The 19,282-nt window shown below is 43.9% G+C and overlaps 1 protein-coding gene across 1 annotated transcript in view; it reads right to left on the bottom strand.

Moving 5' to 3' along the window:
- Positions 1-870: 870 nt before the first annotated feature.
- Positions 871-19,282, bottom strand: part of rfx3 (regulatory factor X, 3 (influences HLA class II expression)) — an 81,649-nt gene continuing 63,237 nt past the window's right edge. The window contains exons 8-17 of the mRNA XM_079803828.1: positions 15,598-15,722; positions 13,033-13,145; positions 11,686-11,801; positions 11,465-11,619; positions 9,431-9,528; positions 9,203-9,352; positions 4,802-5,010; positions 3,645-3,798; positions 3,521-3,563; positions 871-1,214 (exon numbers count right to left, since the gene is read on the bottom strand). Coding sequence (XP_079659954.1) covers positions 937-1,214; positions 3,521-3,563; positions 3,645-3,798; positions 4,802-5,010; positions 9,203-9,352; positions 9,431-9,528; positions 11,465-11,619; positions 11,686-11,801; positions 13,033-13,145; positions 15,598-15,722 — 1,441 coding nt within the window. The 3' untranslated portion in view covers positions 871-936. The remainder of the gene's footprint in view (positions 1,215-3,520; positions 3,564-3,644; positions 3,799-4,801; positions 5,011-9,202; positions 9,353-9,430; positions 9,529-11,464; positions 11,620-11,685; positions 11,802-13,032; positions 13,146-15,597; positions 15,723-19,282) is intronic.

Below are 19,282 nucleotides of genomic sequence, written 5' to 3'. Positions count from 1 at the left end.
ACCCGTCAGACCTCCGTTCATCTTCAGACACAAATGAAGATATTTTAGTGTAAAGCTGATGGTGAGAAAGGCTTCAGATTGGCCTCCATTGGCATTCAGTACATTTACACTCACAAGACCCATAAAAGGCACTAAAAACGTCGTTACAAAGTCCATCTCACCACAGTGACTCTACAATAATTTTACGATGCGACGACAATAGTTTTAGTGCGCAAAAAAAAATAAAAATAACGACTTTATTCAACTTATTCTTGTCTTCCGTGTGTGTCTCCATGACTCATGCGTGAGAATATGAGCAGATCCGGCGTTCGGGAATCCATGAAATGCCACTTTAGCCTGATTTTGAGAACTACGCCGAGACCTAAAGCACGATCAGTGTAGAATTCAACAGCTGAGATACGCGCGTCTTCCTCTGCTGGTGAACAAATCTCTTCTGGGTCATGTGTCCGAACGCCGGATCTGCTCATATTCTCACGCATGCGTCGCAGAGGCACACGGAAGACAAGAACAAGCTGGATAAAGGTGTTATTTTGATTTTTTTTTTCGCACAAAAACTATTGTCGTCGCATCGTAAAATTATTGTAGAGTCACTGTGGTGAGATGGACTTTGTAACGGCGTTTTTAGTGCCTTTTATGGGTCTTGTGAGTGTAAATGTACTGAATGCCAATGGAGGCCTATCTGAAGCCTTTCTCAGCATCAGCTTTACACTAAAATATCTTCATTTGTGTCTGAAGATGAACGGAGGTCTGACGGGTGTCCAACCACATGAGGCTCAGTCATTAATGACACAATTTACATTTTTGGCTGAACTAACCCTTTAAACTTTACAATCAGCATCTCGTCCTAAAGTCCTAGAGTTGATTTACTAGTTCATGGGCGCTTCGTGTGGGACGGAGCATCATGTGTTTCGCCCCGAGGATGAGCGCGGACGGCGTTCACACCGAGGCGTACGTGTTTCCCAGGCTGCCGCAGTGGCGGATGGTGCTGGTTCCGGTGGAGCTGAGGATGTGCTCGGTGTGGTTTCCGGCGGTCTGGGGCAGAGAGCTGAGCATGCTGGGCTGAACCACGCCCACCACCGCACTGCTGCCATCCTCCATGGCGCCCACCTGCAGAACCTGGATCACCTCGGCCTCCGCCTTCTCCCGCTTGGCCAGGGGCTCGTCCACCTCGTCAAGGTCCTCATCCAAATCGCTGTCCATCTCGCTCACCTCATCTATCGGACATGGGAATAATTCAGTTAAAGGGCACAGCATTTTCAATTAAGAGGCATTTTCAAGAAGTTCCTTCCCTATCCTGACAGTCGAATATTCGGCAAGAACCAATGAGGTTCATTCTCGTGTTACGCATCACGTTTGAGGTGCGGCGAGAACCAATGAGGTTCATTCTAGTGTTACGCATCACGTTTGAGCTTCTAGGAGAACCAATGAGGTTCATTCTTGTGTTACGCATCACGTTTGAGGTTCATTCTCGTGTTACGCATCCACGTTTGAGCTTCGGCAAGAACCAATGAGGTTCATTCTAGTGTTACGCATCCACGTTTGAGCTTCTCGGAGAACCAATGAGGTTCATTCTCGTGTTACGCAGCACGTTTGAGCTTCGGCGAGAGGTTTGTTCTTGCACGTCAAGCAGATTCAGTTGAGCTTCTGTTTATGTTCGCTGACTATTTGGACTAAACCGCTCAATTCATATGGATTAGTTTTACAATCTATGAACTTTTTGAGAGTTCAGTCCCTCTTTTGAGGGTCAAAGAGCTCTGGGGTCTCATCTGTGTCTGAAGATGAACGACGGGCTCCGGGTTTGGAACGACATGAGGAATTAATGACAGTTTTGGGTGAATTGTCCTTTTAATATGAATCGCTTGTATTCCTGATATAGCATTGATGATGCAGGAACACAAACAGAACAGCGTTTGTACAGTAATGGGTGACCCAGCATTCCTCTCAAAGGAAACAAAGCATCACTGGTTTCAATTGATTTTTAAATGCATCTATTTGAACTTACCACCATATCTGAAAAGTTTTTTTGTACAATATACTCCAACTTATTTTCTTCGACATTCTCAATGTCTGACTTTTACTGTCCCTGAGCAAAGTAGTCGGTCGGAGGTCCTTTTGTTATAATGCTCCTTCAGACTGGAATAATCTGCCTCCATCTGTGAGATCTAATACTACTTTAAAGGGTTAGTTCACCCAAAAATGTAAATTCTGTCATTAATGACTGAGCCTCATGTGGTTGGACACCCGTCAGACCTCCGTTCATCTTCAGACACAAATGAAGATATTTTAGTGTAAATCTGATGCTCTGAAAGGCCTCCATTGGCTCAACTTTACACTCTCAAGACCCTTAAAAGACACTAAAGACTAAAGTTACAAAGTCCATCTCACTACAGCGGCTCTACAATAACTTTATGAAGACGAGAATAGTTTCTGTGCGCAAAAAAACCCTAAATAACGACTTACATAGAGATGACGATTTCAAAACACGGCCTCATGAAGCTTCGAAGCGTTATGAATCAGTGAGTCGATTCAGCGGTTCAGAGCGTTATGAATCAGTGAGTCGAATCATGATTCGGATCGCGTGTCAAACCACCAAACTGCTGAAATTTGGCGATCCAAACCGCTGATTCGACTCACTGATTCATAACGCTTCAAACCGCTGAATCGACTCACTGATTCATAACGCTTCAAACCGCTGAATCGACTCACTGATTCATAACGCTTCAAACCGCTGAATCGACTCACTGATTCATAACGCTTCGAAGCTTCATGAGGCCGTGTTTTGAAATCGTCATCACTATATAAGTCGTTATTTAGGGTTTTTTTGCGCACAGAAACTATTCTCGTCTTCATAAAGTTATTGTAGAGCCGCTGTAGTGAGATGGACTTTGTAACTTTAGTCTTTAGTGTCTTTTAAGGGTCTTGAGAGTGTAAAGTTGAGCCAATGGAGGCCTTTCAGAGCATCAGCTTTACACTAAAATATCTTCATTTGTGTCTGAAGATGAACGGAGGTCTGACGGGTGTCCAACCACATGAGGCTCAGTCATTAATGACAATTCACATTTTTGGGTGAACTAACCCTTTAAGGTCCTTTAGAACTTCTTTGTTAAACTATTTGAAAACTGATTGTAAATGCTTTTAATTGTAATGGTTCCCTGAAATATCTTGTTCTTGAGAACTGATTGTCAGTTTTTGTAATTATGGTTCCTGAAACAACTGTCTTTGTAAATATTTGTATACTCTGCAGACTCTGAAATGGTCCTGGGAGGGTAGGGGGGGATCTTTGAGCAGATTTGTCTTGTAATGTTCTGTTTGTTTTGTATTGTATTGAGTGCACTGTATGTTCTTGGTCCCCCTTGAAAACGAGATGCTGTATCTCAAGGGGCTTTCAGTGAATTAGAAATGTCAAAAACCAACCAGTTCCCTACTGGTCTAAAGTGTCTGGGCTTGTTCGTCTGGATTGTAATTGCGTAAGGCTGTGTAATGAGGTCTCAGCTTGCGGTCCGAGCTCTGGCCGGCTTACCTTTGTCGATGTTGGCAGGTGACATGGTGTTCAAGTCCTGAAACTGCAGTGGCACAAAGAGATGGCAATTAGAGAGACTGACTGACTTCACAGCTCTTTAGGGCTCATGCGGCGCTATACAAACCTCTCCCATAACTCCGATGGGCGTCTCTCCCGTCGCCTGGGCCACCCGGTGCTCCACCAGGTAGAACATGTACTCATCATACAGCAGCCGGATCAAGTGGAAAGAGCCGAAGCTCGCAGCGCTGCGAAGGGTCAAATCTCTGATGACCATTGAGCTGTAAGAGTCCGACAATACATGCACGTAAAACCTTCTGTTGGCACTTCGCTCTAAAGGCCCTGATTCAAGGCAGATTAAAGGGTTAGTTCACCCAAAAATGTAAATTGTGTCATTAATGACTGAGCCTCATGTGGTTGGACACCCGTCAGACCTCCGTTCATCTTCAGACACAAATGAAGATATTTTAGTGTAAATCTGATGCTCTGAAAGGCCTCCATTGGCTCAACTTTACACTCTCAAGACCCTTAAAAGACACTAAAGACTAAAGTTACAAAGTCCATCTCACTACAGCGGCTCTACATTAACTTTATGAAGACGAGAATAGTTTCTGTGCGCAAAAAAACCCTAAATAACGACTTATATAGAGATGACGATTTCAAAACACAGCCTCATGAAGCTTCGAAGAGTTATGAATCAGTGAGTCGATTCAGCGGTTCAGAGCGTTATGAATCAGTCGATTCATGATTCGGATCGCGTGTCAAACCGCCAAACTGCTGAAATTTGGCGATCCAAACTGCTGAATCGACTCACTGATTCATAACGCTCTGAACCGCTGAATCGACTCACTGATTCATAACGCTCTGAACCGCTGAATCGACTCACTGATTCATAACGCTTCGAAGCTTCATGATGCCGTGTTTTGAAATCGTCATCACTATATATGTCGTTATTTAGGGTTTTTTTGCGCACAGAAACTATTCTCGTCTTCATAAAGTTATTGTAGAGCCGCTGTAGTGAGATGGACTTTGTAACTTTAGTCTTTAGTGTCTTTTAAGGGTCTTGAGAGTGTAAAGTTGAGCCAATGGAGGCCTTTCAGAGCATCAGATTTACACTAAAATATCTTCATTTGTGTCTGAAGATGAACGGAGGTCTGACGGGTGTCCAACCACATGAGGCTCAGTCATTAATGACACAATTTACATTTTTGGCTGAACTAACCCTCACACACACACACACACACACACACACACACACTGAAAGCAAGCATGGAGAACTCTTGCCTGTAGAAGGACCACTTGAGCAGGAACTGGCGTGCAGCTTTGGGGAGGGACGGTTTATCCTCGTACGGCTTCAGTACTTCAGTGACCACGTTATCCAGCCAGGCGGCCCATTGCTCCAGCGAGCTCTGCTGCTGAAGGGTGGCCTTGAAATCCTGCTCGAGGCGCTGAACCACGCCCTCTTCACACTGGCACACCCATGAGGCCTGCTCCTGTAATCCAGCAGAGTCAGAACATCAGCATAATCAGAGTCAGGCAATACTGCCATTAAACCTTACCTCGGGTAAACACTAGGGGTCAAGTCAACTTTATTTATATAGCGCTTTTAACAATGTAGATTGTTTCAAAGCAGCTTTACAGTGTTAAACAGGAAAATAATGCAGCACACTGCAAAAAATGCTTTTCTTTCTTAGTATTTTTGTTTTGTTTTCAGTCCAAATATCAAAAAAATCTTACATTAAGAAGCATTTACTAGACAAGCAAACGTTTTTGTCTTGTTTTGGGGGAAAATAACTCAAAATTAAGAGTTTTTGCTTAAAAAAAGCAAAATAATCTGCCAATGGGGTAAGCAAATTATCTTAATTCAAACAGAAAACAACCCCATTGGCAGATTATTTTGCTTTTTTTAAGCAAAAACTCTTAATTTTGAGTTATTTTCCCCCAAAACACGACAAAAACTTTTGCTTGTCTAGTAAATGTTTCTTAATGTAAGATTTTTTTGATATTTGGACTGAAAACAAGACAAAAATACTAAGTAAGAAAAGCATTTTTTGCAGAGCATAATTTTATTCAGCTGTATAGCCTTTCTGGAGAAAACGCTGATGTCATCAGTTCATTTCAATTATCATACAGTGACAGTGTGGGCTTTAGATCAATAATTCGATCAGTAATTTAGTTTAAATGGTTAATTTAGTTTATTAATTAGATTTATTTCGACGTTTAGTTGAAAAATGTAGTGTCCCCAACTGAGCACGCCAAGCCAGAGGCAACATAAAAACGGTACATAAAAACGGTACATGAAAAACGGTACATAAAAACGGGTGGCACGGTACATGAAAAAACATGGTCTAGTGTGTGTGCGTTGCACGATTCGACGCATGCCCAATGTAGCCTCTTGCCCGTATGTTACCTCAGACAGTGGGTGTCCTTTTCACACAAAATAAGGTGTGTGTGTGTGTGTGTGTGTGTGTGTGTGTGTGTGTGTGTGTGTGTGTGTGTGTGTGTGTGTGTGTGGACTAGGGATGCAACAATACAGTTAGTCCACGGTTCAATACATACCTCGGTTTTTAACTACGGTTTTCGGTTCGGTTCTGATGGTTTGTCACATCAGTTTTTTGTTATTCTATTTTTAAGCAACAGGAACCGCAAGAGGTTAAGGAGAAAAAAGACTATTTTTTTATTGCAATACTCGTTCTTTATTTTACTTAAAAGAATTGAAAACCCTTACTTAAACTTAAAACTTTACTTTAAAAAAACCCTTTGTACACATTCCTAGTGTATAGTATAATATAAAATATATATATATAAAGATTTACAGAGCTGTACAGCAGCATTTAAGTATGAAATTGAATGAATAAATGTACAAATAAAACACTTCAGACTTCACTATAAAATATACACTGATTCTTATAAAAGCTGCTGTATTAAAGTTCTTCAGTCAAGAGCAGTGAGTGATTTTCTCTTTGTCTTTTGTTGTTGTATTAACATTAAAGGGATAGTTCACTCAAAAATGAAAATTCTGTCATCGAGAAATGAATACAGGTTTGAAACAATATTAGAGTGAGTAAATAATGACATAATTTTAGAGGTGAACTGTCCCTTTAAGGACAGCGTGGTCAATAATTATTTCTTACGAATTAGATGGCAGCAAACACTGGAGAAATGAATTGTGTCGGTATCATGTGTGCAAGATTTATTCAAATGGATCTGAATGGAGGAATATTACCTTTATGTAATTTCCATCTACCCAAATCTCTCCATTATACAAGTCTCCCCACATACAGTGGTGTCAATGCAGTATCCCAGAGTCACTCAATGATTATTCCAGTGTTTCTGTAATCTAGTGTTTACAGCTGGAACTGTCTGCAGGGTGCTAGAGCTCACAGGGCCTGAGTTACACACTTTCAACAATGAGTTTATCACCAAACAATCTAAAAGTGCCTGTTTTTAGGGGTTTATTACAGCTCAGATAACACACACTCACATGTTCATCACTGTTAGCAGTGCTTTATGACACTTTAAAGTAGGGCTGGACGATTAATTGAAAACTAATCGAAACCGAAATTTAGAACCTCTGCGTAATTTTCCCATGTGGGTTATTTGGGTTTTCACGTGACTCCGCCCCGTCAGTCACATCAAGTGCAGTTTGCAGACACACGGAAAAATGCAGGAGCAGTTATCTTTGTTTACAGATGCTCAGAATTACTATAGTAATTGCATGTTTTCCACAGTTTATACACGCAAGTTAATCACCGTTCTCGTATGCGATGGCGCGCAAGCCCTGAGATGACTTTCACCTGCGTCCTCACAGAGCTGTGTCATGTGTATGTGTTTAAAGGCCTGTCAGTTTGAACATTAAAGCGATTTTCGACCATCAGATGTGTGTAATGTTGAACTAATGCCTGATATATTGTGACACACAAACACTCAGACAGAAGCGCGCACATCACATGAAGATCGCGCAGAAACGCAGTGTAAACGCCGTCCTGGGACTAAAGTAAAGTCACTAAAGTAGCTCAGAAACTCAATAGTCATATATTTTAATACCTTTGAAGTACAAACCACAGCTTCATAATGAATAGAGACGGTAAGAGTAATTCACACACACTCACTCTCTCATTAATGCATTCAGATAATGTAATGTAGGCGTATGTGTTAATGTATCTGATGTAGAACAAACATAAATCTGCCCCATAGACAATAACTGCTGAAAGTAAACCATTTCCTTCAAGTGTTTTAAAATCACAAAGAAATGCACTTTTTCATTAGAAAAAAAGTTTTTTCAGTTTGGGTCGGCCAAATCCAGGAGGAAATGGTCCCAGAGAGATGTAGTGTAAATAAGTTACTCTGTGTAAAACAAAGGCCAAAGTGATGCTCATGTGCAGAAATGGCAGAGCTCCTCCACAGACGTTTAAACTTTAACCCTCTGCTGCTCTAACTTTAGGGGACACCTACAAATTAAACTTCCACCACCCCAGTAAAACCAAGGCAATTTATTTTTCTTCAATAATATTTTTGAGTATTTTGAGATTTGATGGTATTTTTTTAATATTTATGCAATAATTATGGTCTATTTTTGCCATTGAATTTTTTTTTTTTTAAATGGTGTAATTTAAAAAAAAGAAGAAAATTAATTATTGCAGTATTTCAGGTTAAAATACAGACTAAGCCTTCCAAATAAATGTTTTTGAAGGCAGATTAGCCGCTCTTTTGGAATGATTTCAGAAATCCTGCAACCATGTGTGTAACCACTAGAGGTCTCTGTGGAGAGGCTTGAGGATTCACTAGTTCTCTTTTGAACATTATTTAATATATATTTAAAAAAATCTCAAAGTTTTAGATTTTTTTGTTTGTTTGTTAGAAATATAGATTTTTTCTGTGAATTTGTGTTTTTGCAGATTTCCCATTCATTTCCTATGATGGTCATTTTTGACTGAAGAGCAGAAGTGGGAGTATTTTTTTACAACCCATTAGCATGCTCGAATCATGACCTCAATGTGTGTGTGTTTACAAACCTAATGCTAGAAAAGTCACCAAGTTTCATATCATTCTGATGAAGCTGTGATTTTAAATCATTCAAAATGTGGTTCATAGGTTCAGTTTTTCATAGGTGTGTGTGTGTGTGTGTGTGTGTGTGGATGTGTCAATATCACACTCTTGGTGTGTGTGTGTGTGTGTGTGTGTGTGTGTGTGTGTGTGTGTGTGTGTGTGTGTGTGTGTGTGTGTGTGTGTGTGTGTGTGTGTGTGTGTGTGTGTGTGTGTGTGTGTGTGTGTGTGTGAGTGGATGTGTCAATATCACACTCTTGATGTTTTAGAGTGTTACTACTGTGGACTTTTTTTCAGCATTGTGGCCGATTTGTAGATTGAACACACAAATATTCAGAGAATTTTTGTGTTTTTGCGATTTCTCATTCATTTCCTATGGTCGCTCATTTATGACCGAAGACAATGAACGCTACCTTTTTTTTTTTACGACCAATTAGCATGCTCGAATCATGACCCCAATTTTTTTGTGTGTTTACATCCCTAATGTAGAAAAGTCACCAAGTTTCATATCATTCTGATGAAGCTGTGATTTTTAACATTTCCAAACAGAGAATGTTCCGGTCAGAAATGAAGAGAGGGTTAAAGTGTATCCGTGATGTCATTCCGGACCCTGTCGCGGGCCTCGGTCATGTGACGCACCTGCACGTTGGCGAAGTCGACCCGGTTGAGGTCGCTGAGCATCTGGTTGATCTGCGAGGTGTTCTGCAGAACGGCTCGAGCCGCCTGGGCCAGATGGTTGAGGGATGTGTATCTGCGCAGGGTCTGGGCGAAGGCACTAACAGCAGAAACCTGCCAGAGAAGAGCGACATTATGGGATGGAGATTCCTGGGCTCGCTGAGATCACCACAACAGCCCACCTGAGCTCACCTTGGTCTGGATCATCCTCTGGGGGATGCTGCTCATGGCGTTGGTGAGCCAGCCCTCAAGGCTTTTGGCAAAATTACGGATGGCTTGAGTCAAGGCACCTGTGGGTTCAGATTCACATTTACACCAATCAGTCAATCCAGAAATACGCCATTATGCGCATGATTTAATGCATAATCAGCCAAAGTCTGCATTTTTTCAAATACGCCGCATAAATTGCCTATTTCCGCGTGCAAAATATGCGGGGCTGGCATGATTTCATAATCCCCACATTTACATTGCAAAAAAAGTCATATATATTAGCAGAAAGTTGAAAAATGTTCATTTACTTCACATGTTGCCATGGGAACGTTTTGAAGTGACGTAATTACCCGACGTGAACGTTATCGAAAAGCTGCAAACCCCGTGGAGAAACCACAGATATCGCTGAAACTATGATGAAGCTCCGCACATTCCCATTGGCCAACAAAAATAACAGCAAAAGACCAAAGCAGTTTCCTGATGTGATGACCGATTTCATAACACAGCATCATGAAGCTTTGGAGCGTTATGAATCAGTGAGTCGATTCAGCGGTTCGGAGCGTTATGAATCAGTGAGTCGATTCAGCGGTTCAGAGCGTTATGAATCAGTGAGTCGATTCAGCGGTTCAGAGCGGGAATCAGTGAGTCGATTCAGCGCGTTGTGAATCAGTGAGTCGATTCAGTGGTTTGGATCGCCAAAGTCCAAACTGCTCCAAACCGCTGAATCGACTCACTGATTCATAACGCTCCGAACCGCTGAATCGACTCACTGATTCATAACGCTCCGAACCGCTGAATCGACTCGCTGATTCAAAACGCTCTGAACCGCTGAATCGACTCACTGATTCATAACGCTCCGAACCGCTGAATCGACTCACTGATTCATAACGCTCCGAACCGCTGAATCGACTCGCTGATTCAAAACGCTCTGAACCGCTGAATCGACTCACTGATTCATAACGCTCGGAACCGCTGAATCAACTCACTGATTCACAACGCTCCGAACCGCTGAATCGACTCACTGATTCATAACGCTCTGAACCGCTGAATCGACTCACTGATTCATAATGCTCTGAACTGCTGAATCGACTCACTGATTCATAACGCTACCAAACTGCTGAATCGACTCACTGATTCATAATGCTCTGAACTGCTGAATCAACTCACTGATTCACAACGCTCCGAACCGCTGAATCGACTCACTGATTCATAACGCTACCAAACTGCTGAATCGACTCGCTGATTCACAACGCTCCGAACCGCTGAATCGACTCACTGATTCAAAACGCTCTGAATCGACTCACTGATTCATAACGCTCTGAACCGCTGAATCGACTCACTGATTCATAACGCTCTGAACCGCTGATTCGGCTCACTGATTCATAACGCGCTAAACCGCTGAATCGACTCACTGATTCATAACGCTCTGAACCGTTGATTCGGCTCACTGATTCATAACGCTCTGAACCGCTGAATCGACTCACTGATTCATAACGCTTCGAAGCTTCATGATGCCGTGTTTTGAAATCGTCATCACTATATAAGTCGTTATTTAGGGTTTTTTTGCGCACAGAAACTATTCTCGTCTTCATAAAGTTATTGTAGAGCCGCTGTAGTGAGATGGACTTTGTAACTTTAGTCTTTAGTGTCTTTTAAGGGTCTAAAGGAAGTTATTTATTGTAGCATATTCCTTTTGTAAAGCTACAGAACTTGTTTGACTCAATGTTTTGTAAATTTGAGCCGTGTGTTTATTAAAGTCTTCAATAAAACAAGATGAGAACTTAAATATTCCAGCACTTTCTGTGATGTAGTGCTTTTTCTCTCTTTTTTTCATCAAACCGCAGTTTTTGCAAGTTGCCGCATTTTCCATTGTATTTTTTAAGAAAACGTGCCGCATAATCAAGGATTTTTGCCCGCAACAATCACAAAAAAAGCCGCATTTTTCTGGAAGGACTGGTCATTCAAACACTCAAACGGATTCTGCCATAGAGCAGGTAAAGTACTGAAGGTGCTCACTAGGAATGGGTCTGAGGACGTCGGGGATGAGGATCTCCACCAGGGCCTGGTACATCAGGTGATCGCAGGTGTTCATCCACTTCAGCACCTCCTCGTTCCGGCACAGCAGGGCCAGTCTGGAGCCCGGGAGCCGGCCCTCGATCTCACTGACGCCGCTGCAGCAGACACACGCGTCACACATGAGCCATGGCCTGCTGGAGGCTGCGGCGATCGCCACTCACCTGTTCTCCGTGATGGTGGCGCCCTCTACAGGGCTGGAGGGGGAGTAGCGCCAGAAGGTCTGCCACAGGTTCTCGATTAGATTGAACTGAAGGTTCACCACCACGTCCAAAATGGCCTGCGTGGGAAAATGATCACAGCCCCTTTAGAGACACTCAAAGAGACTGGAGCCCTGTGAAATCTGTGTGTGTGTGTGTGTGTGTGTTGCAGTGACGAGCTGTGTGTGTGTGTGTTGCAGTGATGAGCTGTGTGTGTGTGTGTGTTGCAGTGACGAGCTGTGTGTGTGTGTGTGTGTGTGTGTGTGTGTTGCAGTGACGAGCTGTGTGTGTGTGTGTGTTGCAGTGACGAGCTGTGTGTGTGTGTGTGTGTGTGTGTGTGTTGCAGTGACGAGCTGTGTGTGTGTGTGTGTGTCTGTGTGTTGCAGTGACGAGCTGTGTGTGTGTGTGTGTGTCTGTGTGTTGCAGTGACGAGCTTTGTGTGTGTGTGTCTGTGTGTTGCAGTGACGAGCTTTGTGTGTGTGTGTCTGTGTGTTGCAGTGACGAGCTGTGTGTGTGTCTGTGTTGCAGTGACGAGCTGTGTGTGTGTGTGTGTGTCTGATAGTTTTCAGGCAGAGCGTGCGCGGTTGTGATTCTCCTGGGAGGGCGCGCCGCGCGGCCACAAATAAACTGATATGGATTTTAAATTATTTTATCAACTTGAAATACAGGCAAGGCATATTTTTGTATATGCATATTTTTAGGAACACATCTACAATATACATGCATATATGTTTAGGCCTATATTCGTTTGCACGTGACTGTTTAAAACCCGTGTTTAGGCCCGTGTTTAGACCCGTGTTTAGGCCCGTGTTTAAAACCCGTGTTTAGGCCCGTGTTCTCCCTTACCCGACCCGACCCGACCCGTATCCGACACAGTAGGATGTTTTTCACCCGTTTCAGCAATATTCACAGGTCACCCGTGCAGGACTCTGGTGTGTGTGTTGCGGTGACGAGCTGTGTGTGTGTGTGTGTGTGTGTGTGTATTTGATAGTTTTCTGAACTTTTATTTCGGTGTGTGTTGCGGTGAAGAACTGTGTGTGTGTGTGTGTGTGTGTGTGATAGTGTTCTCAGATGAAAGGTGCAGCTGAAGAGACTCTCAGAGCTGCTCTGGAGATGAAGTTCAGGTGTTGATCTTTATGAGCGGATGCAGTGGTTCAGTGTTTCTGACCTCGCAGTGTGTGTGTGTGTGTGTGTGTGTGTGTGTGTGTGTGTGTGTGTGTGTGTGTGTGTGTGTGTGTGTGTGTGTGTGTGTGTGTGTGTGTGTGTGTGTGTGTGTGTGTGTGTGTGTGTGTGTTGCGGTGACGAGCTGACCTCGCAGTGTTCCCTGTACAGCGTCTGAAGCGCTCTGACGTCCTCCAGGCCGACGCCCTCATCAGACTCTCCAAGGTCCAGCTCCACAAACTCCGGCAGAGCCCTGGACCCATCTATCAGACACACAGGACATCAGACACACAGGACACACAGGACACACAGGACATCAGACACACAGGACATCAGACACACAGGACACACAGGACATCAGACACACAGGACACACAGGACATCAGACACACAGGACACACAGGACATCAGACACACAGGACATCAGACACACAGGACATCAGACACACAGGACATCAGACACACAGGACATCAGACACACAGGACACACAGGACATCAGACACACAGGACATCAGACACACAGGACATCAGACACACAGGACATCAGACACACAGGACACACAGGACATCAGACACACAGGACACACAGGACATCAGACACACAGGACATCAGACACACAGGACACACAGGACATCAGACACACAGGACATCAGACACACAGGACATCAGACACACAGGACATCAGACACACAGGACACACAGGACATCAGACACACAGGACATCAGACACACAGGACATCAGACACACAGGACATCAGACACACAGGACACACAGGACATCAGACACACAGGACATCAGACACACAGGACATCAGACACACAGGACATCAGACACACAGGACACACAGGACATCAGACACACAGGACATCAGACACACAGGACACACAGGACATCAGACACACAGGACATCAGACACACAGGACACACAGGACATCAGACACACAGGACACACAGGACATCAGACACACAGGACACACAGGACATCAGACACACAGGACATCAGACACACAGGACATCAGACACACAGGACATCAGACACACAGGACATCAGACACACAGGACACACAGGACATCAGACACACAGGACATCAGACACACAGGACATCAGACACACAGGACATCAGACACACAGGACATCAGACACACAGGACACACAGGACACACAGGACACACAGGACATCAGACACACAGGACACACAGGACATCAGACACACAGGACATCAGACACACAGGACATCAGACACACAGGACATCAGACACACAGGACATCAGACACACAGGACATCAGACACACAGGACATCAGACACACAGGACACACAGGACATCAGACACACAGGACATCAGACACACAGGACATCAGACACACAGGACATCAGACACACAGGACACACAGGACATCAGACACACAGGACACACAGGACATCAGACACACAGGACACACAGGACATCAGACACACAGGACATCAGACACACAGGACATCAGACACACAGGACATCAGACACACAGGACACACAGGACATCAGACACACAGGACACACAGGACATCAGACACACAGGACATCAGACACACAGGACACACAGGACATCAGACACACAGGACACACAGGACATCAGACACACAGGACATCAGACACACAGGACACACAGGACATCAGACACACAGGACATCAGACACACAGGACATCAGACACACAGGACACACAGGACATCAGACACACAGGACATCAGACACACAGGACATCAGACACACAGGACATCAGACACACAGGACACACAGGACATCAGACACACAGGACATCAGACACACAGGACATCAGACACACAGGACATCAGACACACAGGACACACAGGACATCAGACACACAGGACATCAGACACACAGGACATCAGACACACAGGACACACAGGACATCAGACACACAGGACACACAGGACATCAGACACACAGGACACACAGGACATCAGACACACAGGACATCAGACACACAGGACACACAGGACATCAGACACACAGGACACACAGGACATCAGACACACAGGACATCAGACACACAGGACATCAGACACACAGGACACACAGGACATCAGACACACAGGACATCAGACACACAGGACATCAGACACACAGGACATCAGACACACAGGACACACAGGACATCAGACACACAGGACACACAGGACATCAGACACACAGGACATCAGACACACAGGACATCAGACACACAGGACATCAGACACACAGGACACACAGGACATCAGACACACAGGACATCAGACACACAGGACATCAGACACACAGACACACAGGACATCAGACACACAGGACACACAGGACATCAGACACACAGGACACACAGGACATCAGACACACAGGACATCAGACACACAGGACACACAGGACATCAGACACACAGGACACACAGGACATCAGACACACAGGACATCAGACACACAGGACATCAGACACACAGGACACACAGGACATCAGACACACAGGACACACAGGACATCAGACACACAGGACACACAGGACATCAGACACACAGGACATCAGACACACAGGACACACAGGACATCAGACACACAGGACATCAGACACACAGGACACACAGGACATCAGACACACAGGACATCAGACACACAGGACATCAGACAAGCTCTGAAAGCTCTGAAAGCGTGACTCTGAGCTGATGCTCTGCAGTGTGTTTACCCAGGAACTGCTGGTGGTGCTGGCTCTGGGCGATGAACGTCTGCTCCGCCGCGGTGGGCGTGTGCTGACCCGCACTGGAGAAGTTCTCCCCCCCCACACCGTCCATCTTCTGCACCGGCTTAAATCTGCACACGGGACAGAGAGAGAAGCTTCAGTTACACAAGACCAGTGTTAGGGGTAACGCATTACAGGTAACTTAAAGGGTTAGTTCACCCAAAAAAGAAAATTCTGTCATTAATGACTGAGCCTCATGTGGTTGGACACCCGTCAGACCTCCGTTCATCTTCAGACACAAATGAAGATATTTTAGTGTAAATCTGATGCTCTGAAAGGCCTCCATTGGCTCAACTTTACACTCTCAAGACCCTTAAAAGACACTAAAGACTAAAGTTACAAAGTCCATCTCACTACAGCGGCTCTACAATAACTTTATGAAGACGAGAATAGTTTCTGTGCGAAAAAAACCCTAAATAACGACTTATATAGAGATGACGATTTCAAAACACGGCATCATGAAGCTTCGAAGCGTTATGAATCAGTCGAATCATGATTCGACTGACTCATAACGCTCTGAACCGCTGAATCGACTCACTGATTCATAACGCTCTGAACCGCTGAATCGACTCACTGATTCATAACGTTCTGAACCGCTGAATCGACTCACTGATTCATAACGCTCTGAACCGCTGAATCGACTCACTGACTCATAACGCTCTGAACCGCTGAATCGACTCACTGATTCAAAACGCTCTGAACCGCTGAATCGACTCACTGATTCATAACGCTCTGAACCGCTGAATCGACTCACTGACTCATAACGCTTCGAAGCTTCATGATGCCGTGTTTTGAAATCGTCGTCACTATATAAGTCGTTATTTAGGGTTTTTTGCGCACAGAAACTATTCTCGTCTTCATAAAGTTATTGTAGAGCCGCTGTAGTGAGATGGACTTTGTAACTTTAGTCTTTAGTGTCTTTTAAGGGTCTTGAGAGTGTAAAGTTGAGCCAATGGAGGCCTTTCAGAGCATCAGATTTACACTAAAATATCTTCATTTGTGTCTGAAGATGAACGGAGGTCTGACGGGTGTCCAACCACATGAGGCTCAGTCATTAATCACACAATTTACATTTTTGGGTGAACTAACCCTTTAAAGCTCCACTGTGATATTTTCCCCCATCTAGTGGTGAACTGGTATATGACCATCCAGTGAATATTAGTTTCTGTTCCTCTCAATTCCGATTTCGTTTTAATTCCGATTTAGTCCAAGATTAACATGGCTTCCAGTTCTGCATGGTCCACATTGGACACGGTGCCATCGAGTGTTAAAACGCCAAAGGCGAAGCTTGAATTTACGGGAATGTCCCTCTTTGGCTAATGTACTTTCAAGATGGAGGCTCAACATGGCGACCCGCATTCAAACCCTCACCCGTATGTGTTTACAATGGCATATTATAAACTTACGAGAATACTTTATTACTTGAAAGAAGTAAATATACTAGGGATGCACCGAATCCAGATTTTTGGGGTTCGGCCGAATACCGAATCCACTGGTTAAGATTCGGCCGAATCCGAAACCGAATACCGAATCCTACTCCCGTCCGCAGTCCATTATCACAGTAAACACATTAATGACGTTAACAACGTCCACAGCAGTGTAGGGATGCTATTGACCATTAACTGTTTTGGTCAAGTTTACTAAAGTAAACATTGTCGTGTATGTTCTTCTCGCCGCTATTTTGTGATGGTTTATAGAAAAATTACCCCGAGTCGTCCTCTGTCGTTTCAAAGAACAACCCAACGGAGAGCGCAGGAGGCGCGCGCTATTGTGCCGACATCAAGATGGAGCGCCACCATCGTGATGCCACGCCCCCGTTGCGAGTCTGTTGTGTGCGACACACACTAATCCTCTTCTATAGTATTAGTTAAACTAAAAACTTAGCAGGGATTGCTCTGTAAATTAAATTGAGAATGTAACTAATGCATATATGCTATTTTAAATACTGTAGTCTATTCCAGATATATATAGCCAACATTTTGAAATCATTTGAGGCTGAAACATCATAAGCATGCGTGTTTATTTGAGCACTTCCGTCAGTGAAACAACACAGCCTATAAAACAAAAACGATTTTCAGTAAATAATGGTAACCTCAAGAATATATGAAAATTAAATATTAGAAAAATATTTGATTCATACTATTTCCCCGCAAAGATGCGTCATATAGGCCTACCGCTCTGCGCTTCGAGAGGAATGGGACACTGAATAGATACCTTCTGGAATATCTTCATCTTCATATGTTCTACTGATGTTGCAAAGCAACACTTGTTGTAAAAGGTCTGAAGAGTGGATTTTATTTTCCACAGGGTCAAGACATTAAAGGCCTGTTCACACCGGGACGATTTTCGCACGCGTTTATCGCCGACGTTTAACGCCTCGTGACTAAACAATGGGCGCCAATGTGAGTGTTCACACCGACGCGCAAAACGCCAGGCGTAAAAGCGTCATTTTTAAAAAAAACGCCTCGGGTTCGTTTTTTTATTTTGCCGCGGCGCGTAAAAAACTGTCCGACCAATGAGATCGGCGCTTTTGTTCACGTGCCTGGAGCTGCTGAAGTGACAGTAAAACACCACTTGGTGGCGCTCAAGCACAAAATCGGTCTTGCCGAGCACACATTGATACGACGAAGAAGTAGTAAGTAGACAAAGAAGAAGATGAACTGCTAATGCTGCTTGCCAGTTAGCAAAAAGTGTGTGAATGGTTTTGCCATAGACATAATATATCTGTGGTTTTGGCAAGCACGTAAATACTGTCTCTCTTCTCCTTCTGTGTGACAAGCGAGTGTCAGAGGCTTAAAGTGCCGCAGCACCATCTTGTGTACCGCGAGCGCATCGACTGAATGTGCACGTTCACTCTGCGCAGCGCCAGTGAAAATCGCTTGGGTGTGAACACTCAAGACGCGCCGAAAAACGGCACGAAAAACGCTGGCGATAAGCGCGCGCGATATTCGTCCCCGTGTGTACAGGCCTTTAGGCAATGTTTGATTATTCACTGCCAGAGAAAACGAAACTAAAATCACCGGCGTGTGTGAAATGCGCTATTCAAATAAACCAAACTTGACGCGCCTTACCAAGTTTAATAACAAGAACAATCTGTGTTAAATAAAATTTGAAGTAAAAAGGTATTCGTCTTACAGTGTTTTGTTATACTTTCCCACAGTAAAGGATGTGAATAGTTTTAATAGACTTAATTATAAGCAAACGAAAGGAAGAAACGTTTATAATCCCCTGCGAACATGCGCGCCGTGAGTGAAGAGTTGGGAAAAGAAACGAGATGTCCATGTCCATTGGGATAAAATGGACTAGGCCTATTGTTCAAATTCACGGAAAATCGAGTGACCAGATCACAAAACAGAATGAAAAAGTGCTCTCTGACCATTATTTCCTTTCTAGGCTAAACAAAGCTTTGTGCTTCACTCCTGTGGTAATATTCACGTCAAACAGCTTCACATACAAAACACTGGGTTAGTAAAATAACAAAGTTATTTTTTTTAAAGTAGAAAATAGTATTTATGTAAAGAGATATATTAAAATAAAAAGAGCTCAACTCTTAAGTGGAAGGAAACTATTTTTCCCCCTCACGTGCAGCGGATGAATCATTATTTGGGTTAGTAAAAATAACGAAATGATG

Source organism: Gobio gobio, assembly GCF_949357685.1.
Source record: "Gobio gobio genome assembly, chromosome: 22".
NCBI lineage: Eukaryota > Metazoa > Chordata > Actinopteri > Cypriniformes > Gobionidae > Gobio > Gobio gobio.
Note: the sequence above shows the minus strand (reverse complement) of the source record. Positions and strands in the feature narration are given on the sequence as shown.